Source organism: Notothenia rossii, assembly GCF_949606895.1.
Source record: "Notothenia rossii genome assembly, chromosome: 10".
NCBI lineage: Eukaryota > Metazoa > Chordata > Actinopteri > Perciformes > Nototheniidae > Notothenia > Notothenia rossii.
In genome coordinates, this window is record NC_136908.1 from 55642552 (window position 1) to 55666806 (window position 24255).

The 24255-nt window shown below is 41.3% G+C and overlaps 2 protein-coding genes across 9 annotated transcripts in view; one reads left to right on the top strand and one right to left on the bottom strand.

Moving 5' to 3' along the window:
* LOC307021375 (proton myo-inositol cotransporter-like) overlaps nt 1-17088 on the top strand; it is a 74957-nt gene extending 57869 nt beyond the window's left edge. For both annotated transcript variants that reach the window (XM_079653422.1, XM_079653423.1), the window contains 6 exons: nt 10498-10661; nt 10748-10868; nt 13155-13280; nt 13396-13514; nt 14179-14331; nt 15141-17088. In XM_079653422.1, the coding sequence (XP_079509548.1) occupies nt 10498-10661; nt 10748-10868; nt 13155-13280; nt 13396-13514; nt 14179-14331; nt 15141-15367 (910 nt within the window). In that variant the 3' untranslated portion in view covers nt 15368-17088. The remainder of the gene's footprint in view (nt 1-10497; nt 10662-10747; nt 10869-13154; nt 13281-13395; nt 13515-14178; nt 14332-15140) is intronic.
* A 335-nt stretch (nt 17089-17423) lies between these two features.
* Nucleotides 17424-24226, bottom strand: redic1 (regulator of DNA class I crossover intermediates 1). Of its 7 annotated transcripts, none has more exons than XM_079653419.1 (15): nt 23754-24169; nt 23616-23655; nt 22803-22950; nt 22296-22428; nt 22036-22093; nt 21718-21910; nt 21512-21612; nt 21087-21208; nt 20821-21005; nt 20598-20664; nt 20450-20501; nt 20150-20177; nt 19955-20049; nt 17837-18437; nt 17424-17732 (listed from the first exon to the last, which is right to left on the bottom strand). In XM_079653419.1, exons 1-15 carry the CDS (start codon nt 23774-23776, stop codon nt 17713-17715), a joined length of 1866 nt encoding a protein of 621 aa, XP_079509545.1. In that variant the 5' UTR covers nt 23777-24169; the 3' UTR covers nt 17424-17712. The 7 variants fall into 7 exon arrangements, with proteins under 7 accessions (XP_079509545.1, XP_079509544.1, XP_079509546.1 ...); XM_079653418.1 differs by having other exon boundaries at nt 21087-21214; nt 23754-24150; XM_079653420.1 differs by having other exon boundaries at nt 21087-21214; nt 21718-21829; nt 23754-24144.
* Between the last annotated feature and the right edge of the window lie 29 nt (nt 24227-24255).

Below are 24255 nucleotides of genomic sequence, written 5' to 3' on the forward strand. Positions count from 1 at the left end.
TCCCATGAGAGTCTCTATCTCTCTATCTCTGCTGCCACGTCTTTTCCTGTCTGTACATTTGTTCTTGTTCTCACACCCACCTCCCTCCTTCTCTATTTTTCTTCAACCATTCACTCTTCCTGTCGCCTTTCCATCTTTTTCTCACTTACTTCCTGCTCTCCCTGCCTCCTTCTGTTTCTCCGCTCTCACACCTCGTCACTTAGTTTCTTACTCAGTGAGTCGGTCACTCACACACACGCACACACACACACACACACACACACACACACACACACACACACACACACACACACACACACACACACACACACACACACACACACACACACACACACACACACTCTTGTTCATTTTCACCCACTCACTCACCAACACAAACACTTACTTCCTCGCTCAATCTCCCTTTCTTTCATTGTTGCCTCACAGTGGATCCTATCTTTATGCATACTATGAAGCTACTAAATTAAATCAGCGCTCCATCTATCAGAAGCAATCTGTTCTGTCTCACAGGGGAAAACCTTCTTTTCAGTTCTGCTTCACACCCTCATACAAATATATAGGTTTGTCACCACTCACCATTAACTGCTTCCCTGTCAGTCAGGCACCCGTCTTTGTTTTCTCTGGAATGAAAAAGAGAGGTTTTGAAAGATCTTTACCAGGGTATTTTTTAATGAAAGACTCATTTTAACCTACCTGATCTGACCCTATTTGCCTTAATCTTGAAGTGAGAAATAAGTACATTTCCTCATTTAAACATGATTTATTGCTACCTTTCTGCTTTAATCATTACCAAAACGTTTTACCTTCTGCCAAGCGTCATGGGAAAAACCCTAAAGGTTTGACATTATATGGGAAGAACTGCAAGTAAAAGTTATCTTTGTTGCATTATCCAATTTTCTATAGCAATTTTTTACAATGATAAGTAACAGTAGAGCATCAGAGCCAATAACAATGCTCATAGTATTGACGAACAATCTTTGTGAGTTCTTGACACTTGCAGAGTATACTTACTCTAGATTAATCATTTGTAGCTTTTAAAAAGCCACCAATGAAGTCCGTTAAGACCACATGGGCACTCCCAGGAGTCACCCTGTGGGCCATCTAAGCTAATTTACAGATGGCCCTGAGCCCAATAGAGATTGCTCTGAAAAATGCGCGCGGACGAAATGGCACGAAGGGTTTGGGGAGCCTCCCCCTAGAAAATTTAGATTTTTGCAGGTCTTAGATGCTGTCTGGTGCATTCTAGTCTAGACTGAATTATAAGTATAATGTAATATAATATAAGTATAATAATATTATATTGTACAATTTCAATTTTATTCTTCATTTCACTTGTTTGTTTTGTTCTTGTTTGTGTTTGCTTGCTTGCATGCCCTGCATAGCTATAAGAAATACTTAAGTTGTTGGTCAAGACACTTTCCATCTGATGAAGGCAAATGCCTTCCCAGATGTAAAAAAGTAGAAAACATTACATTCAGTTATAACTGCCAAAACTAACATTATTTACACTATTATGGCCCCTGTTAAAAATGTTTGTAATGTTATCTACTGTAAGTTGGTCGAACGAATGCCTCCTCATCCGGAAACTGACCGAGCAGACGCGAGCAGCAGTCGAAAGGAGCCGAGTGCATCCGCGAAGCACACAAAATGGCGACGTCAGAGTTCCCGTTAGCCGGCAAATCTAAATCTCTTCGGTCAAAATATATAAATAAAATCGATTTTTAAAAATAATATTCGATTATGGAGACTGTAACGAATATTCGAATAATCGAATAATCACTGGCATCCCTAGTAGGTTCTGCCAGGTCTTCTGGACTGCACCGGGGGGCATCGGCACATTCCAGTAGGTGGGACATTGTCTGCACTGATCCACAGCTGCATGTGTCTTCTGTGGTGTAGTTCCACACTTTCATCAGTGCTTTGCACCTCCCCTGTTCCACACGCAGTCTATTAAGTGACTTCCAGGTTGTCCAGCCAAGGTCGTGGCCACTAGCGAGGCATTCCGTTGGTGTGATTCCTCTGTCCAGCCATTCAAGAGCTTGTTTCTTTGGCATTCATCTTCCCAGATGTTGGTCTTTGCTGCTTGTTTGGTTGTCTGGAGGGGCAGGACTGTCTGCAGAAAACTGGCTCTGGATTGGAGCCTGCGTGGGGGTGCTACGTGGCCATGCAAGGGGAGTCTGATGTCTGTCTCCTGTGTTCTCCCTTCATCTTGAGCGATACCTAGTCGTCTGATGTGCGGGGGAGAGATGCCGGCTAGCGCGTAGAGGCACGGGACAGGTGTTGTCTTAACGCATCCCGTGATGATGCGGCAGGTGTCATTCAAGGCTGTGTCGACCAGTTTGGTGTGGCGTGATCGGCTCCAGCTTGAGCAGGCATACTCTGCTGTAGAGAAACACAGGGCCATGGCAGTTGCACGAATTGTTGGTGGATCTGCGTCCCACTTGGAGTTCACTAGTTTGCGCAGGATGTTGTTGCGGGTGTTGACCTTGGCTTTGGTGTTCTCCAGGTGTTTCTTGAAAGAGAGTGTCCTATCCAGTGTAACACCAAGATACATGGGATGCGTGTGGCTGGACAGTTTGTGGCCATCCCAGGTGACGCTCAGTTCTTTTTTAGCGTCTCGGTTCCTCAGGTGGAAGCTGCATAGTTGGGTTTTTGATGGGTTGGGTTTCAGGTGGTTGTTATTGTAGTAGCTTGACATTTCTTGGAGGGCACTTTCAAGGACAGGCTCAATCTTCTGGAGGTCTACTTGTTGGGTGGTGATGCAGAGGTCATCTGCGTAGATGAAACGCTGGCATTCTCTGGTCGTTTGTGTATATGTTGAACAGGAGGGGGGCCAGTACGCTACCTTGTGGGAGGCCGTTCTTTTGGGCTTTCCATTTGCTCCTCTGGTCATTTAACTGGACGTAGAAGCGCCTGTTGTTGTGGAGGCTTTTGATAACTTGACACAGATTCAGGTCACCAGTCATGTCCAGTAGTTTCCTGACCATTGTACGGTGTTGGACAGTGTCATAGGCAGCAGAAAGATCTATGAATGCTGCTCCAGTTATTTGTTTTCCTTCAAACCCATCCTCAATGTGTTGGGTGAGGTTGAGTAGCTGTCCAGCACAAGAGCGGCCAGGACGAAAATCAGCTTGGTCTTTAGTCAGCTTGGTGTCTCTGAGTGGCATGAGGCGTTGGAGTAGCAGCCTCTCGTAGAGCTTGTAAGTGATGCAGAGGAGGGAAATGGGTTGGTAGCTCTTTGGGGATGATGGGTCTTTACCGGGTTTGGGGATTGCAACCACTTTGGCCTTTCTCCAGACAGGAGGGATGGTTTTTTGTGCCATACATGTGTTCAGCATCTCCAGGAGCCAGGTCTTTGCGTTAGGTCCCAGGTGCTGTATCATTTCTGCCAGTATGTCATCGATCCCTGCTGCTTTTCCGGGTTTCAGCTTACCCATTGCAGTTTTGACTTCTTCTATGTCGAAGGGTTTGGTGAGAGGGTTGGCTGGTTGTGGTTGGTCTGATACCACTGTGCGACGGTGTTCTCCTGTGGGTTGGCGGCGGTGTTGGTTACGGTCGTTGGCCACCAGCTGTGATGCAACCGAGTTTGCTGTGACCGTTGTGATTATGGGTGGTGTGGTGTGGTCTTCTCCAAGACGGCGGATTGTAGCCCAGGCCTTCCTGCTGTTACTTGTCATATTGGTGTTCTCTATCATTTCCTTCCAGACTTTCCTTCGTTCTTCCCCAACTTCACTGATCAGGGTCTCTCCAAGTTCCATGGTGGTAGAGGAGAAAGGGTCCTTATTATATTATTCATAATAGGCTTTCAGCAGGTCAATGGATGTTTCTGATAGCCCAGGAATATACTGTGTCTGGCATCCCCTGGGTATGTGGCGTCTGGCTGACCTTTTTACCAAGTCTGTGAAGTTGGAGTAGTTATTGGGAAGTGGTGGTATGTTAGATATGGAATGCTCTATCTCCTGTTGGAATGACAACCAGTCGGCTTTCCGTAGGTTGAACCTCCTGCGGAATGGGACGGTGGTTGCTTGGAGAGCGGATCTAACGGTAAAGGCAATTTGCCGGTGCTGGGTATGGGGGATAGGGTCCAGGACTTCCTTCTCAGTTCTGGATGCGATGTCACTACTTACACAGACGAGGTCTGGGTTGTATCCTCGTTTCCATCTGGCGCTGTGGAAGGATTTGGGTAGTTTAGCGTTATGGATTAGGGTCAGGTGCTTGGACTCAAGCAAGGTCTCAACTTCATCTCCATCTTGGTTGTTGTTCTCATAGCCCCATGATGTACTGTGGGCATTGAAGTCGCCGATGCTGATATGGAATCTCTTCTTGCTTCTTTCTGGTAGTTCTGTGTACTGAAAGGGGGTTGCGGGTGGTTTGTAGACTGATGTTACAGAGACATTTGGGAGGGCAACTGTGATGGTTTCCATGTTTCCTTCCGTAGTGTGGGTCCAGACTTCCTCAATCTTGAGGTTTGGTCTGCTGAAAACAACTGATCCATACTGTCTGTGTCGGGTCTCAGCGACCAGTTTCATTCCAGGGATGGTAGGTCGGTGTTGTGCAGGGCCGATGTGGGTTTCCTGCATGCAGAGTATGTCAAAACCATTGGCCATTGTTGCCAGTATCTCTGCCTTGCATCCGGAGAAACCTTCGATGTTGATTGAGAGGATTGACAGTGTGGGTCCAGAGAAGGGCAGGTACTGTATCTGTGATGCTGTCGGGATCCGGCAGGCATCTTCATCAATTTGATTGCGTGGGTAAGTATACAGAGATTGGCCTACTGGCAGTATCAGATTATATCCTATTGGATGTATATCTCATTCAACCAGTGTTTCCCAGGCTGCATCACGGGGAGGTTTCTGTAAATTGCAGCCCGGTAAGTGGACTGACTATCAAAAATCATTCTAATGACCAGTGGTATGTGGACTCACCACTGGTCATTAGGATGATTTTGATAGTTTACTTAACTATTGGAATTTGACTATTAACACATGTAAAAGGATGAATCGGAATCAGCTGGTCAGCGTAACATTTGTTTATTAGAAAAGGGGAGCTGGGAGTTCCCTTCCAGGGTGGAGAGGCCTGGCTGGTCTTGGGAGTTTTGAAGGCCTTGGATTCCTCCTGGGAGAGACACAAAAATCAGTGTGAGGCAAAAGCAGGTAAAGTTGTCAATAGATCTGCTGGCAAAAAGCTAGAGCGGCACGCAACAAACCGTTCACGGCAACAATCCGGCAGGGAATGAGCGCAGGCTGCAGGCTTTCATAGTGTGGTTGATGAGCAAGTTGCAGGTGTGGTTGATTGGAGATTGCTCCCAGCCGTGTAGAGCAGACCAGCAGGCAGGTGGGGGGGAGAGAGACACACACAGTAGAAACAAACATATACAAACACTAACAGGGGTTTTAGGGACGGGCAGTGATAGTCGGTCCGTTCTTCTATATGTCTGTCTTTGGTTTTCTAATTGTTATTCGATCCATATGACAATAGAGACATGTGAATAAAAAACAAAAACACTTGGGGTATAATGTTTCGAACAATGTTATCACCAAACATTTTAAGAATGTTTTTAGAGAACGTTATCCTACGTTTCAGAAGTACATTCTAGGAACCAAGATAAAACTTCTCGATGAAACCCCTCCTACAACAATGAATGGTAACATTCTCTGAATGTTTTTAGAACCAACAATGTCTAGCTGGGAACTCAGACATTCCTACGCAAACATGCAATATCATGAATTACGTGCTTGTTTTGTTTTTTTTTAAGGAAAATGTGATGACATCAGATTTTTTTTAAACATCCTTTTCAAACAAATGCAACAAGTTTGTTATTTAAAGCGCACTACAAATAAATCTGACCAGGGTGTCCGCGGGGTCTTAAAAAGTATTAAAAGTTGATAAATCAATTTAGCGACAATTAAGGCTATTGAAAAGTATTAAAAAGTATAAAACGACATTTTCCAAGGTATTAAGAAGGGCCAAAGCAACGACAACATGAAACCCCCTCGAGGGGGCCCCATGCATAGCGCGCCGTAAAAATGCTGCTTCTTATTTTAAGTTTCATTGCCTTGTTCCGCTCTGGGGGGGGGGGAAAGAGTGTCTTGGGGCGCCACTGATGGGGATCAAAGCTGTCCGGTCCCACATGCTAAGTGCTAGCCAGAAAGTCGCGGCGTTTAAGTCCTGAGTCTCCCGATGGCCAATCCGTGCCTCCCCTGACTGCACGTCACTGACACACACCGCTGCAGTGCAGACTCTCTGCACGGAGGAGCCACGGAGGAGCAGCGGAGTCCGGGCGATGCTGCTCCTCCGAGGAAGAGACACACGTTCACTAAGCCAACAAAAACTATATCCGGTCCCAGAGATCTGCTATTTTAAAGTAAAGTCAACACATATCGACCCTAAATATAGTCTATATTAAGAAAGAGAAAAGTCTTAACATATATCATTTTTTGTAAACATATGACAAATGTGCGAAGGTGATGACGTCAGAATATCATCCTATGTGCCAGGGCTTAGCCCCGGACAGCCCCGGACAGCCCTGGCCCAATTTAACCCCAATTTATTTGTGAGGGAGCTCCTATGGTATTACACAGCTGAAGCTCACCAAAGTTTAATATATTTCATAATTCAAAGTTTTGTCAATTGTTTTGTTTATTGGTGAAATTGGTTTCTAATGGTTTCTGAGGAGTTTTACTGGAATGAAAGAGCACAGAGTCTACAGAGGCAAAAAAGCAGCATCCTGCACTAAACCTGACCTTCAGTAGTCGGTCTGTTTTATCTCTTGGGAACAAGGCCTAAATCAATGCATCGGGTTGGTCACACAATTCATTCTCATGTGCTTTGTTCTATCTGAATTATGATAAGGAGTTATCACAAACTGCTTAGTTGTGCTATCTTACAATCAATACTGTATATAGTAGATGTGAGGTGAAGTGTGTCGCCAATGTAACCGGTTAGAACTCAAGGTTGCGATGAGGTCTTAAAATGTATGGAGAGGGTCTTAAAAAAGGTCTTAAAAGGTATTAGATTTGACTTCAGGATAACTGCATATACCCTGCTGACGTTGACCGTGTTAATATTTCGCATTACAGGAACATTTTATAAAAAAAAGAATAACCTCCTGAAAACATTATCCAAATGTTGCTTTCAAAACGTTCCACCTTTGTTAACATATCACATTAAAGGAACGTTTTATAAAAAAACTTTCTGTCATTTCAGGCCTTAATAACATCCTCAAAACATCCTCTGAATGTTGCAGTTAAAACGTTATGTCTTAGTTAACCTTACACCTTATAGGAACATTATTTGAAAAAATAAACATCCTAAAAAGGTTCTTTGAACATCAGATTAAAACGTTTCTCTAAAACCTTATTAGAACCTGTAGGTAACGTTTGCCAAAGTTGTGAGAACGTTCCTCGCTAGCTGGGAGGTCTAGTCAAATTTAAATGACTTCCATGCTATCCGAGAATTACGGATTATACTTATTATCATTGGCAGTGTTAACGATGGCGAACTTGGATTGAAAAGTTATTCTTCTCTCTGTAAATGGCTCCTGATAATAGCTGCTCATAGTGAGGGCTATTTTACATTATATTGATAAATGAAAAAATGAGTTGGTATGATAGGGATGATATATGATTCTGGTGTGACCAAGCCTAAAGTCAACCGTTTCTTTAATTTCCGATCAACTGATCAAATGTTCCCAATTTCATCTATCATCGAATCCTGTCACACCACTTAATAGTTCCACTGTGAACATATTTATCAGATATCTGAGGTATTTCTCCTACTTACATTTGCTATTGATACAAATTAATTCGTCGTCAATAAAAACATATATTTCTTGGCGTTATATCAGACAATTGCAACTACCTTGGGGGACTGTTTTTATTCAGGTCCTGCTGGGCTGCCTAGGAGTGTTTTTTTGTCACTTTGGTATGTGTGTTAATAGTTGACAAAAATGGAAGTGGACCCAGAGATGTCAGTTTTATCTCTGTTGACGGCTACGGTTTGAACAGAAACGTAATGAATGTTATCAATATCACGGAGAAAAGTATGGTAATAACAATAACGACTCAAGAAAGTTTGACTTATTGCCAGTTTATATCACCGAATTTAGGATGCAAATCCAACGCTTTACTGTCAGTCAAGTTCCAATCACGAAGAAAAGCAGTCATTATAATGCTTATTTTCAGAAATAATTTGCAGACAAAGCTGGTCCCAGAAATGAATCTGCCATTTTGAAGAATGTCAACAACAAGACAAAATAAATACAGTGAACATCTTGCACCAGAATGTCCTGTGTGTACTCATTATAATGATGCATTGTCATCAAGGGAATCATTTCCACAAGGCTTCTCAACAGCACTTCTTCTTGGATTGATCTCTTGTTCCAAAATGTCAGTTTGTTTGCAACAGTATTTCCCTCCACGCTGCGAGATGACTTGCAAAAAACAAATGAACGGTAAAAAGGCAAACCTGATGCTCCTTGCAGACAACACTACAGCAGGCTGTTATTCACAGTTCTTTTATTTAGCGTGTGTGTGTGTGTGTGTGTGTGTGTGTGTGTGTGTGTGTGTGTGTGTGTGTGTGTGTGTGTGTGTGTGTGTGTGTGTGTGTGTGTGTGTGTGTGTGTGTGTGTGTGTGTGTGTGTGTGTGTGTGTGTGTGTGTGTGTGTGTGTGTGTGTGTGTGTGTGTGTGTGTGTGTGTGTGTGCAGGGAGCTGGAGAAGTGCAAATGGAACACAGCAGACCTCTGAAAAAAAAGAGTGCTTTTAAACCCACTGCTGCTCCAAAATCCCCTCATTTCTTCTTTGAGTGTTCTTAAGTGTATCCACATGTATGTATTTTTGTCTTTATAAGTGCCCATTTAGTACATGCATCTGCTCAAGTATAAAAGTTTGCAAATTTGTATAAAACCATCTGTAACTTTTATCCCCTGCCAGAACGTGTGCTATTGTAGATCAAGCTTTAACAACCAGAATTTAAAATCAACTTCCCCTCTGAGACTGGATAGCATGCCAGAAAAGTAAAGAGTTATTATGCAAATCCCTTAAATTGAACGTCTTTGTTTTTGGGAAGAGAGAGAACAAGAGAGTGATCCTTTGAAGAGATGAAAATCAGTATTCTAATTTATCTTTCAAGATACAGACAATGCGGGAGACTTTTATCATTATTTCATTTTTGGGAAGTAATCATTCTCCATAGGTTTAATGTGTGTTTTTAAATATGGCTTGTGTGCATACCTTTGTGCGTGAGAATCAAGCACATCATTTCCATAATGGCACTTTAAACAAGGTCCTTGCAGGTGCATCTGTCTATGCGGCCATCATGTTTCCATGTTTTTTTCCCTAAATTATACTTACACGTTATCATATGTGAAGGGGGAAATTGACCCCGTGCAGGTGTCTGTATCGTTGACCGCAGACTGTTTAGAGTCTTGTTGATTGTGATTGCAGGTAATCTGCCTACGTGGAGCAACATGGTGCCAGCGTTGCATCTAATTATACTGTTTGGGAACAGACCAGCAGAGAGAGTGGAAAGAGAGGGAACAAAGAGCCATTGAAAGACATTATTTATAGCTAATTGCTAACTGTTAGATGAGTGGCTGGTACTCAAGTAGAGAGGCTGTGATTGGAAGAAGAGTGCTTGGCTCTCAAGGATAGTTTGTGGTTGATTTGTCTCGACTAATCATGCCATAAATTACAATATTTCGAGAATGTTTTTGTATTATTTATTTGGTAAGAATAATTCTGGAAGCGTTGTTAGGCCTGCTGACTTTTTTGGGGTCGGACCCACTTTACATTTTACTTCTCAATAAAGTGGTTTAAAGCAATATTTTGGAAATCTTTACCTGCTTTTTTTGTGATGATATTGATAGCATCTCATGTTGTTAGCTAAATATGATTTTTAATAATATGCCATTAGCTGAAAAAGATGAAGACTGAAAACACAGTAAGTAAGCTAAAACAAAAGTGTAGCTAGCTACTTCCCCATGTTTCCAGCATTTGTGCTAAGCTAACAGGTTTATAACTCTAGCTATAGCATTACTGAACAGACAAGACCTGTCAAGATGTCAGATTGTTACTACATGGTAATTGCAGTAAAAAAATATTAAGAGTTACGTAATTAAATCGTTATTGAACAGAAAAATAACAATATGATTTAGCGAGGCAGTATTAGCTAGCTAGTTACTGCTTCACTTTATCATCACTTAAGGTGTGTGTTGGGAGACAAACAGAAACTGCAGAAAAAAGAAAAAAACAGGCATTATTTGAAGGATTATCTCCAATATAATCATACCGCTAAAATATTATATTTCCTAGTAACTCTGTGAGTACAATCTTACCCTAAATAACGGAAACTGGCTAACAGCTAAGCTGGAAATAGGCTATCCTTAAATGTTGCTGTTTTTGGGACCTTTGCAGTTTTAGACCTGACATGTAGTTGTTTTAGTGTCACAACAACAGTTACGGTACTTATTCATTTCTTTCTGTCTTTGTGTCCCACAGGTACTACAGCGCCACAATCCTGCAGATGTCAGGAATTCGAGACGACCGGCTGGCGATCTGGCTGGCTGGACTCGCCACCCTCACTAACTTCCTGTTTACCCTGCTGGGAGTGTGGCTGGTGGAGAGGGTGGGGCGCAGGAAGCTCACCTTGGGCAGTATCATAGGTAATTCCCTCATAAGCCCACATTAGGTAATTAGGGATGTCTGCCAGTCATGTTTGTATGTAACATCTTTATTGTTTTTCCGACAGGTACATGTTTAAGCTTGAGTCTGCTGGCCATTGGTTTTCTGATGTCTGCCCAGCACAGTCCTCCTGTCACCTTTCACCCATTGGACCCGTCTATGGCCAACTCTACCTGCTCCAAGTACCAGTGAGTATACCCACAGTTCACTTCAAAATTCAACCAGCTACACTGTTAATGGAAACCGGCTCCTCTCTTAAAAACACCTGTCATCTCCATTCATTACAAGCTAATTCAAATTGATTAGTTAAAGCCTGAAATGACTCCCACTGCTACTTGCCATCCCAGAGATCTAAAGTTAAATTGAGCTTTACAATTTTCAGACATGAAAACAACTCAATAAGCAGGTGTCCAATGAGGATTGAGAAGCACACATGTTACAAATTAGATCATTTTAAGGATGTGTGTGTGATTCAAAGAGTATTCTCTCCACCAGCTCTTCACTGGAGTTAATATAAAGTGTGATTGTGACATTATGCACAGGTCTAGATGGAAATAGGGAGCTATGGCAAGACCGCTATTCACCCCAGCGCACTTCTGGTCTTTGTAAAAGCACTCAATAATTTGCAGGGTCACAACATCAATCCAGAGTGCAGGAGAGCACACTCACTGGTGGAGAGCTTCAGAGAATGAAACCCAATGAAATCACAAAGGACACTTGCTGTTAACTTATTGCAAGTTTTGACACGCAGATCTTTTAGGGTAAAGTTTGTGGCTGGCTAAGACACAGTATGTGCCGATGAGGAAGATCAATGTATATCACAAGGTTTGTATATTAGATGAGATCAGGCCTGAGCCATATTATTTATCAGGGATTTACTCGTTCAAACAAATAAAACGGTGGGCTGGAAACAATACTGTCAAGATTCTGAGTAAATATTGTAAGTAAAACTCTATAAAGTAATCTCCCGATGCTTGGATCAGCTGCAATACACTTCATTGTTGTCATTAGCAACACAAGGCAAACACACAAAGCACAGAGAGTGTTTTCGTGTAAGCCAGGGATCCGATGCCTCCGTGTCCCAATTTACTCTCACTTACTCGGACACAAGATGAAACTCATGTGTAACGACGGCCTTTCATCACAACAACAAACAACGCCTAATGGACTCGCTGTCCGGCACCCACACGCTGTAACACACACACACACACACACACACACAGACACACGGAGGTAATTTGAAGAGATGAGTGCTTTTACCACACTGTAGTGGCTTCATTGAGTTCACTTTACTCCACATGAGCCCACACGTGCCCTCGCTCACCACGGCTGAATCTAGGACCACCAGAGACACTCACCAGTGGATCAGACACCTGATTTAAGGATGTATTCAAAAGGTGTTTGGGGTAGGATTTGACTATAGCTTACTAGCCCGGAATGACACAGGCATTTAGATGTTTTTCATTTTAAATAAATAATTCTACATTCTCAATGCTATCTTCGTTGCTTTTGCTAGTTCTATCTATTTCATTTTTAGTTTTGCATAGCACATTCAGTAAATAGGTCCTTCAAAATGGATAACTACATACGTATGTTTTGCTTAAAGATAAAGGGTAAATCCAGCTGTAGGTCATCACGAGGTAATACATGTAGACGTAGAAGACATAAAAATGAAGAAGCATTGTTCTTGTTTTATATTGTAGAGCTAAATCTTCCCAAATCTAATTTAAAGCTGCTTTGGTATCATTTTGTACAGGGCAGCTTACATCTGTGCAGATAAACAGTGCTTAATCCGTCCCTTTGCACACATTAGATGTTAGCCAAAGGGAAAACTATATAGCTTTATTCATTTATAAAAGACCAATATTATACACATGCTCTAATTGCATCCTTTAAATCTAGGCTGAGTTGCTGCATGTCTCTCCTCACCTTCCCTCTCTATGCTTGCCTCTGGTACTAACACATGGTATGATTTTGGTTTGGTTGACCTCAGTGTGAAATAAGAGCAAGGTGCCCTGCACACAGGGAGGCTGCAGGCTGTAAAAATAGACGTGTGAAACAAACACACATTTCGTGCTCTTCCATTAGCAACAACAAACTGTTATAAAAACATAGTGTCCCTTGTGAAGAAGGTGTTTGCTTCATACATGTGGATTGCTTTAAATAGACTAGCAGAGGGATATGACAGGGTAAAGATGTAAGGATAGTGAATCCAACAGTATTTAGCATTTAATGATGATTCATCACTTCCTGCAGTCCTTTTTTAACTTCATTTGTGTAATGAGGCAAGTCTCAATTAAAGTCTCAATTAAAGCGGTTGAAGACCTTTTCTATAAGCCCAAGTTGTGAAGTAGAACAAGCCAATAAGTGGTTTTTAGTTGGACTGCAACTCAATACTTGGAAAATATGTATGCGAATGGATTCATTGATTGACCGTGTTCAGGGTAGTTAAAGTTGGCGTGTTTGGTTTGCAGGCTGTGTGAGCCATGCATGCTGGACCCTGGATGTGGGTTCTGTTACCGTGAGAACGTCTCAGCGCTCCTCACCTCCTCCTGTGTGCCTGTCAATAAGGCCTCCACGGAGCACGCAGCATGGGGCAGGTGAGTCACAGGATGCCGAGGGTGGAGTGTGTGCGTGTGTGAAGAACGTCTGCATTATTTATATATTTAATGTTTTGGTTGAATGTGAAATACTAACTGTTTCTTCCTCTTCCAGATGCTCCAACTCCAGCCTGATGAGAGATCAGACTTACTGGGCCTACAACTACTGCCCCACCTCCTACTCCTGGCTGGTGTTGCTGGGTCTGATGTGCTACCTGGCTGCTTTCGCACCAGGTAATAAATCGAACCTGTGATTGAGGTTCACTATACTGTATGTGGTCCGACTGCTATGTTTCATGCATTCTTCGTCAGATATCTTTATGGAAAGGCCCCACAGGGAATCTTTTCTTTACATTTTCCTTTATCCTATTTGTAACAAGTCACATGACCTTCACCAAGCAAAAGCGTTATATATCTCAGTGGGGTACCCAGTGCCAAAAAACAAGCACTTTTAGAGGACGTACATTGAGGGTGTCCAATGAAATTGTACAATGATTACCGGTACATCATTTTGCAGGCCAACCCGGAACTTAGCGTTCAAAATACATGACAGTTGCAGCGCTAAGCTAAAGGCGGCCTATTTTCACTGTGATGATGTTTAGTACTCTTATTTAGCCACTTGTTATCAACCACCAAGCTCAGACGTCCATCAGTGCGGTTTAAACTGATGCATTTTATGTTGTGAAAAACCTTGAAAACCTCGTATAAGCTTATTGAGCTTATTTCGGCAAACTAACCAGAAACTCAATTCAAAAATGTTGACTGATAAGGGATCTCCGAAGTGCTAAAATGTTTACTCATTTCCAGGTTGAGGACTGCACCACTCAATAGCCCAGTTGTAGCTACTAAACTTTCCATAGAGCCTTAACCTAACCCTGTGAACGTGTCTCTCTTTTAGGGATGGGCCCGATGCCATGGACCATCAACTCAGAGATCTACCCTCTGTGGGCGAGGAGCACGGGGAACGCCTGCGCAGCCGGGGTCAACTGGACCTTCAACATCCTGGTGTCTCTCACCTTCCTCCACCTGGCTCAGTACTTCACATACTATGGTCAGTTGCTCACCTGCAGAATTGTGAACAAACCATTTACATTTAGACTGAGCTCATGTCATTTCAATCATACTTAACAGTCCAGCCATGAGCACCTTCAAACCTCATCCAACTCTATCAATCCTTATGCAAGCCTCTCAGCAGATCTTGTGTAACACCCATACCATACATCCTCCCCTCCCATCAAAAGCAGCATGTCGGTGACCCCGCTGATTGATACCCCGATGTGTTCCCAACCTTTTTCTTCGACGACACCTCCTCAGTCAATGTGGCTCAACAACAGCATGTGGCCCCCTCCAACGGGAAGGAACTGACCTTTGGTGGAGCAGGACATCGATCCATCAGGGGTGATTGGAGAGGCATCCCGAGATGCAGCGGGTTAACGGTCGATTTGATTTGTTAACAAAGAATTGTGAACAGTGTCAAAGCTGAGGAGAATAATGCCTTATCCATTTAAACGGTATTTAGCATAAAGCACTATTCAAAATGTGTTTCTGCTTCGACAAGGGGAAAAAGAGATAACAGCGTTCAGGAAATCTCATTAACCTCTGTCACTGTGTGGCTATGAATACTTCCATATTGACATGTATGGAGAATCGTTAAGGAAACAGCAGCATATTTAAACACCTTCGTTTATGAGCTCACACATCTCCATATTAATTGTGAGCCTTCAAATGGTAGCTGCCCCACACTGCCACCGCCAGTGTTTCTTCTTCTGTGGCTGAATAAAAACACGTCTCCAGGAAGCTGAACAGTGAGTTCCTTTTGTCTGTGATTGACAGTGAGTTATTTTGTCTTTATCTCCCCAGGAGCGTTCTTCCTCTACTCCAGCATGGCTTTGCTGGGTTTCTTCTTCATCTACGGCTGCCTGCCGGAGACCAAAGGCCGGCGTCTGGAGGAGATCGAAGCGCTGTTCGAAAACCAGCTCTGTTCCTGCGGCGCCTCGGACTCGGACGAGGCACGACAGGTGGAGTACATCCGAGTCAAAGGTTCAAACTACCATCTATCGGACAACGACGCGTCTGACGTGGACTAGCGAGAGTTAGGCTGTTTCTTTTGCTTTGTTTATTTCTAAAACATGCAACCTGTAATGTAATATTTGACTGTTTGTGTGTGTGCGAGCTGAGGAGCCACTGGTTACCCGTCAATATGAGGTGAAGAATCACAGTTTCAATGAGAAAGATGAGGGCGAACTGACACAACATCAGGTGTCAAACCCACTAATATCTGAATTACCTAAAGTTTAAACACTGCCTTTTCCGCACATAACTTGGACAGGAAACATGCATTTACAAAATAAAAGGGACACTTCCTCTCTTATGAAGTGCACTGAAAAGAGGCTGCAGCTCAGTATCGTACGATGTTCCTAATATTTTGTACATTTGTTCACTAAATGTCATTTATGATTAATGTACGTACAGTATACAACACAGCAATCCTACAGCATTATTTCAGTTTCCGTTGAGAATCCATTTAAAGAGTTCCAGTAAACGTGGTCTTTCGTTGACATGACAGCAGTTGTGACCTATTGTAGATCTATAGTACCATTATGCCTTTCTATATGGAACACATCTCAGTTACATGTTGTGTTAGCTTGTAGCATAGCACACTTATGTCAGCTCCTGATGATAGTCTGTGCTTTGAATATTTTTTTATAAAAAAAGCAAACACCAGAGATGTACAGTATATATTGTCAGTCGGTGCCTAAACAAAACCACTCACCAATCTCGTAGCACTGAAATGAATACAAATTCTGTTGCTATAGTTAATATTTATTATTTTGTATTACTTTAGCATACTAGTATTTTTTAAGTTTCAGGCCGGCAATCCTGTTGCTACCCTGAATTTAAAATGATATTTAACAAAATATGACTGTCTCCATGTTATAAACCTAAGTATTAAACATGTATTGTCCAGCAAAGGAAGTGGTAGACTTTATGTTTGAGACTTTACGTGTGTCTTTATTTATTTATGCTATACATGATAATATTAGTGCCTGTGTATTGTGGAGGTCCCTGGACGTCCAAACCCCTGAAGTGGATGTAATATTTCAAGTTGTTGTAATTATTTATTTATTTGGCGTGTACATATTAGCATTTCACCTGTGATGAAATGTTTTGTTTTGTAATCATTTCATGTTTTTTTTGTCTTCCTCCATAGCCTAATGTACAAATAGCAGAGCTCATCATGTTCGTTATTCTCGTGTCAGAAGTCAAAGCTTTAGCGTAAATTGCAAATGTTGCTTTGTAGAAAAGTGTAAAATGGTGTGAGGTTACACCTCGTTAGTCAAATACACGTAGGTTTCTATGTAGCAACAGCTGTTTAAACTTTAGACTACAGAGTGACTTTGTGAAACTAAATACGTTAATAAGTACGCTGTGAAGGACAGTCTATTCTTTTTGACACGGCGGTGCAAACCCATCACGGATTAATAAAATATAAAAACTCTTTTTAATAGACTTTTCAAATATGAAGCTGGTTATCAAATATCATCAAAGTTGAATGTTAATTATTTTGAGTATTGTCACATTAACAGATGGAAAACGATTAATCAGTATAGAGGAATTAAAATGGCTAACGTTTTATAATGTGAAAGTATTAGTGTTTTATTTAGATTTTCTGTGTGCAGGATGAGTTGTCTTAAAACCACACAAGCTAGTTTTGTACTGAAAGTATTAAAATATACACACACACACACACACACACACACACACACACACACACACACACACACACACACACACACACACACACACACACACACACACACACACACACACACAGTGTAATTAAACAATTTAACTTGTGTTAAACAAATATTTAGCGTGGTTGTTTCTGCTGTTACCACTCTCCTCTAGGGGAGATTTAATGTGTACTTCTTTGCAATTTTTTTCTATGTGAACCAACAATGTGTGTTTCTACAGTTTACGAGGAACTACAAAAATACCAATTAAAAAAAAAAAAAGTGCTGTATAGTATATTTGATTATTGTTCAAGCTGTAAATGTTTTGCTAGAGTTTATATTCTATAAAAGATGAGTATCTTCATGAAACACTGGAATATGTATAAAGGGACGGAAATAAACGTATGAATCAGAGTAACGCCTTGGGGCTTTATTTCACAATGCGTCTGAGAACAAACACTGAATACGCTTAAATAAACTGTTAACGCTCTTGAATAAATGCACAGAACAGGCATGTTTTCTTTCTGCTTTCATGCATCTACATGACTTCTTTCCTCTGTCTGAGCAGGAGCAGTATGTCCGCTATTTCCTGAAGTGTCTCTGCTTCTTCTGATAGTCTGTTAGCCCTGCTGGCAGATATGACCTCCTCCCTCGCTTCATTAGAGATCCTTCACCAGGCGGCCATTTTCCTGTCGCTCTCACTCATCCCTGCCCTTACCTGAATCAGAAACAAGAGGAAGACGTTCATTTCTGTCTTGTTCAGTGGAATGTAAATAATAAGAAATGTATATAAATCAAAAGGTCTAAATTCTGACATTGTACCTCTGCCGTCTGTCACGCTGAGAGCATCTAGAAAATGTGTCTGTAGGATCACTTTCCCATCAATATTGTTTATAATGCTGCTGCCTGAGAGGGAACCAGCCTTGGGTTTCTTCTTCACCCAGGGCGTGAGCTTCTCTCCACTTGTAGCCTTGCCTGTTGAAGCGGTGTGTGTCTTCTCTGCTGCAGCGTCAGTCTGCCTCCCTGTGGGGGGATGCTGCACTGACACATCAACAGGTGGCACACACCAGTTAAACTCGGCGGTTACACCGTCTTCAACAGCGCTGCACTGAGTCTCAGCGTCACATGTCACAGCAGCAGTTTGAGTTCCAGCGTCTCGAGTTTCATTGGCTCTTTTCTGGCATTTGCACATCTCGGAGCGCTGGGCTTGAGGGGAAAGAGCTGGGAAAGATAGGTTTTCCATAAGTGTCTGTTTATCTCTGAAGCTTTGGGGTTTCAGGAGCGGGGTGAGGGGACGGGGCTTTGTGTGCCTTTGTTCTGGATTCCCCTGTGAGACCGGGTTTGGGTTTAAGCTTTCTGAACAACAGGCCGGGTCAATATACGAAGAGGAAGCCTGAAGATATGGCTGACAGCATTCTTCCCCCTAAAATACAATTAGAAAGGGAAACACAGCAGTCACATTATCCCTGGGTTAATCCAGTGCATCATGGGAAAAGCAATTAATCAGTGGCACTGGGCACAGAATATTTAGTTTTTTGTTATTAAATTGATAACTATAGCTGACATGTGTTGCCTGGGGGATCCTTTGTATGCAAGTATTGCAATTGATTGTGTTGAATAATGATGATCTTATACACTGAACAAAAATATAAACGCAACACTTTTGTTTTTGCTCCCATTTTTCATGAGATGAACTCAAAGATCTAAAACATTTTGTATGTACACAAAATAACAATTTCTCTCAAACAGGTGTGGCATATCAAGATGCTGATTAGACAGCATGATTATTGCACAGGTATGCCTTATGCTGGCCACAATAAAAGGCCACTCTGAAACGTGCAATTTTGCTTTATTGGAGGGGTCTGGGGGGGTCCGAAAACCAGTCAGTATCTGGTGTGAGGGTTAGGATTAGGGTTAGGGTTAGGGTAATGTTGTGAATCGAGTGGCCCATGGTGGTGGTGGGGTTATAGTATGGGCAGGCGTATGTTATGGATGATGAACACAGGCCACTCGATTCACAACATTACCCTAACCCTAACCCTCACACCAGATACTGACTGGTTTTCGGACCCCCCCCAGACCCCCCCCACCAATAAAGCAAAACTGCATGTTTCAGAGTGGCCTTTTATTGTGGCCAGCCTAAGGCATACCTGTGCAATAATCATGCTGTCTAATCAGCATCTCGATATGCCACACCTGTGAGGTGGGATGGATTATCTCGGCAAAGGAGAAGTGCTCACTATCACAGATTTGTTCAGATTTGTGAACAATATTTGAGAGAAATGGTTATTTTGTGAATGTAGAAAATGTTTTAGATCTTTGAGTTCATCTCATGAAAAATGGGAGCAAAAACAAAAGTGTTGCGTTTATATTTTTGTTCAGTGTAAATATAGCTGAGGGGATGTTCACTTCTTCCACTCTTTGTTTATTCATTTTAAATTAATTAAAAGTAATACAAGTTAGTTGTCAAATAATAAAACAAAACTGAATAATTAGGACTACGCTACTGTGGCTTTTCATTTCTTCCCACTGCATTTTGGAACTGAAATATTTCCATGCTTTTATGTTCAAAAAGTGATTTATTTTTCCCATACTGCCTGTGCTGCAACACCTCTTTGGTGATTGGTCAACAGCTTTTAGAGATGTCCCACCCCTTAGCCTATCACGTACAATTTGGTGTAACTAGCCAGGAGCCACAGGAAGGGGGAATAACCCAAAAAGCATAATAGGGCCCATTTAATTCGTTTTTTAATGCAAGTTTGCATGTTTTTCTTATTCGTTTAGCTCAGTCATGTATTTTAACATGTTCAAACACATCTTAATGTAATATATAACTCTTAATGTTGTAAAATGTTTAAAGTAGATTTATTCTGAGTTGAATTTGAAGTCCCAGCACAACAGCAAGATGTAAAAAATTTCCCCAAGTGTAACTTCACTTACATCATCTGAGTCTGAACTGAGGTAACCTCTCCTACAAGAGTAACTTGGCGAGTATTCGCAGCCATTCATGAGGACCTTGTTGTGTTCAAGACATGCTGCAGGAGTGAGAAAAAAAAAACCTTTTCAATTTATTGTCTTTCTCTAGCATATACACATCAAAGGGGGGGCTAAATTGGAGATGCTTAAGACACTTACAAAGGTTCATGTCAGTGCAGTTGGAGAACTGTGAATGAAACAGAATTAACATATAAACTGCATCTGCCTACACTGTGCACAGTTCCCATATATCCCTCTATCAGGAGACATTAGAAGCTTGTTAGAAGCGATAGTTAGAAGCTTGATACAGCAGATGATTCCAGAATCAGTTCACATTTTCTTAATTGTCCAGCAGATTTTTATTGTTTAAATGATTTTAATTTGTGTAGGTTCCACAGACTGTAGTTACAAACTCTACCATCTGGTGGCGATAAAGGGCCACTAACTAAGCACACTCACATGTATGAGGTCACTGTCCTCCACTTCCATACACTGAGAGTCAGGGACAGTTCTGATAGTGAAGGAAAAATATAACAAAAACATAAAAACAAAGTACATCACATATCAATGGTAAAAGATGTTTGATAGTTAATGTGTGAAGACGTACTGTGAGGATTCGGCTGGTGTTTCGTCTTTCAGATAAATCTTTGATGGACCTCTCCCGTAATGAGCAGCTGGAATGAAATATCACGTTAACCTCAACAAGAAAGCCATTACTTTTCTTATGCTGCATTTTAATTTTACCATGGTTATGTACTTTTATCGTTTGCTTTATCTATTTAATGTCAGCCTAATTGAAGGACAAAAAAAAGATTTCTGATGACATGTACGTTTTAAGAAGTGTTTAGCTTCTTCTTCACATTCTTCAGTACTGAAGCCTCTGAAGACCTCTGCCTCAAATTGCTGCTCAGTTTCTGATTGGTTGAGGGTGAAGTCCAACATGGCCTCCTCGCCCTCTGGTTGGCTAAGGGAGAAGGAGACATCACGTCTTGCTTGGTCCATCGCCTCTTTGTTGCTGGGATAATAAACATGTGCTTTGAGTGCTACAAAATATCAGAATTTTAAATAGTTTGTCAACTTGTAGTATAGTTCTCACTCTGGCTTTGGACTTCCAAACAGGACTTCTGCAGCTGTGGGGGTTTTCAACTGGTAGAGAGGGGTCTTTGATCCACAGGACCACGAGATACTGTTCTCCATTACTCTTGGCAGGGAGAAAGGCTGAAACTAGCAAAAATAAATTGTATATTAAGTAGCATCCTGTCGTTATGTGTGTCATGCTGTGTCTAAGATACTACTGCTGACACTTGGAGAAGTAGATCCAGCATGATTTAATTAAGTAGTATAGTTTGTTGCATTTCGTTCAATGTCAGGCAGTCAATCCAAAGCCTATTAAGCTCCATGTGGAGTTAAAGGATCAAATGTCTATGTAATAAAAGCAACTGTAACCATGAGCTATTGTGATGACATTTAATGTGAGATATATAGTATATATATTTTTAAAGAATATTCTCTTTTCCTTACCTTGGTCTGCTTCAGCCCTGAGGTGTCCCATGGTGGGGGGGAGCAGTGGGGAAGCTGCATCTGGCTTCTCTGCTGGAGGTTCATCTGCAGGGGGAATAAACCTGAGCAGACAGTTTGATAAGACTTAAGTTGACTGATATGCAAAGTTAATAACGTGTCATTTAATTCATTCAAATATTGTTTTATAAAATAAACTGCAACACCACCTTGGCCTGAAGAAGCTGAGGAGGTGGAGAAGGGGCTGAGGGGGTCGGTGATGGGTGGAAGATAGTCAGATGCACTGTTGTCTGAGTAAGCTGACTCCAGCACTGGTGACAACTGGGGACAGAGCAGTAAATAACGTTTTATGCCAGAGGGTCCAACTATGATTACATTTAACCCCACCTGCATGTTTTTGGACTGTGGAGAAAACCAAACCAAGCAAAGTCAACACAGTGGGGCTTATGCTGTTTCGCAACAGTGCAATCACATTACCTTTTCTAGAGCTAAGAAATTGCAACATGAATAGCTGGAGAGTGACTAACCTGCCGACACTTGAAGCCTTGTGGAATAACATGCTTTCTTTTCCTAATTCCTTGAACACTAGACATTGACACAGAATATAAACAATGAATGTTGATAACAACTGACTGTATACAGATAAAAACCACAGATTGGACTTTTAATTCACATGCAATGAAGTTGGACTGGGACAGTTTCTATAACTTGTAAAATGTGCTGTAAGGACCTTTTATTCTATATTGATCTGGGTGATGCGAACAAAATGATATGTAACCAGGTCTACCTGTACTCAGGTTGGCCCTCGACAAGACTCAGCTGTGAAGGAGAGCCAGGGCTCATTGGGAGAACCAGCAGCTCATTTCTCCTATGCTTGGATCCTCCTTTATAGCTGCCAAGAACCGCCACTTTTGGAGGATCTGAAAAACACATGATCTACTTACATCCTTTTCCATACGGACTGATGAACATAGGCATTGGTAGATAGATATAACTTTACTCATATGTTCTGTATATACATATATATAAGCCACATATTTGCAGAAGGGTTATTTGGTGTTTAATAATTTGGGAAAAACATATACTGCATTTCTCAATTAACCCTTTGCTAATACAGTTTGTTACAATGTCTGGTAGTTTTCGGACATTAAATAGGTTTGACATAAACACTAAAGGAGAGGATGGGGTTACACTTCATTATTTTCTCTTGAACTTGTGTTATATTTTCTCACTTTTAGCCTAGTTTGAGTTTTGGTAACTGTAATTATTTACTTACATAGTTGCTACTTCTCACCTGTAATTTCTTTCTTTGAAGCAATCTGGTTGACGATAAATAATGTCACCAGGTCCATGCTCCCAGCACTAGTTCCTTTTGGAGATGCAGGTAGAGCCATTCCCAAGTTTTTCAACTTCTGTTGCATTTTCCTCTTTTCAAAAAACTCCTGAGTAAAAGAGCAAACCAAGAACATCACTGTAGACTAAGACAAAGTTTAAAACTGTTGTCTAGTGTAGTCATGGAATTTGTATTTAGCTGTCTCCAGTGTAGGAAGAAGTACTCAGAACCTTTACTTAAGTAAAAGTACAAATACTATGATCTTAAAATACTCCACGACAAGTCAAATCCTGATTCAAAAATGTCATACATGTAAAAGTACAGAAGTATTAGCATCACAATGTACTTTGAGTACAAAAGTTAAAATTACTCATTCTGCACAATTGCTAATTTCAGAATTACATAAAGTACAGTTGTATTATCAGCTAAATGTCTTTTGAGTATCAAAGTGTTATAATATTATCCTGTGTTTACTTGTAAGAGCATTTTATTATTGTTTATGTGGACAAAATGTAGATATGTAAAGTACTGTGTAGAGAATAGTAGTACAGTTGTATATAATATGCATTATACCATATCTATCAAGTGTTGTTATATACAAATAAACAAATAAATGTAGTGGAGTTAAAACTACAACATTTGCCTTTGGAATGTAAAGGAGTAGAAGTATAAAGTGGAATTAAATTAAACTAGTATGAATATGCTTTAAAAAAGCATTTCAGTACAATACTTGAGTCAATGCCCTTAGTTACTTTCCACTACTGGCTGTCTCACCCTCTGCTTTTTTGCATCATTCTTCACAACAACCCTGCTCCTGTAATAAGAATCGTTACAACGTTAGCGTTACCTAGCTAACGTTTACATTAGCACGAACATTAATGGTATTAGACTGAACATTTCCCCCTCTCTTACCTTGAGCCCCCGACCCAATTCATTTTCAACAGCTGTATCTATCAAAAAACGAACAGTGAAACAATAAACACTATACTAATGCCAGTGTAAAAGTTCACATTGGAAAAGCTACGTTAGCTAGCAAAATGTGTGTTGCTAGGTAGAGATGTAACGTTCGACTAATTAAGTAGGTAGATGTGCACGAGGAACAAAAACTATACTGTCACGCGCCACTTAAAACATCGTTATGAAAAGGTGTAATAATTCCTTGCCCACTTTTTTTGAATTGGTAAGCGGTGTATTTTGCGTACAACGTTATATTTTTCTGAATAACGTTACATAATGCCTGTCCCATGACATTGTTTACCATCAAACAAGGATACAGCCATACAGTAGAAAAGGTACAGACTGTAGAGACTACTTTGTTACGTCCAGTGACGCAAGTTGCAACCAATCGTCTTCTGCCGCTGTGGGATTGACCAATAATAAAGGAACTGCAAATGTTTAGGGCGGAAATAAGGAG

Bases quoted from the DNA above. Each gene is read 5' to 3' on its own strand.
- redic1 (XM_079653414.1), bottom strand. From the start codon at position 23,776: ATGAATTGGGTCGGGGGCTCAAG. The intron at 22,951-23,615 runs GTGAGACAGCCA...TCTTTTACTCAG, and splicing joins ATGATGCAAAAAAGCAGAGG to GAGTTTTTTGAAAAGAGGAA. The intron at 20,502-20,597 runs GTACGTCTTCAC...CTTCACTATCAG, and splicing joins ACACCAGCCGAATCCTCACA to AACTGTCCCTGACTCTCAGT.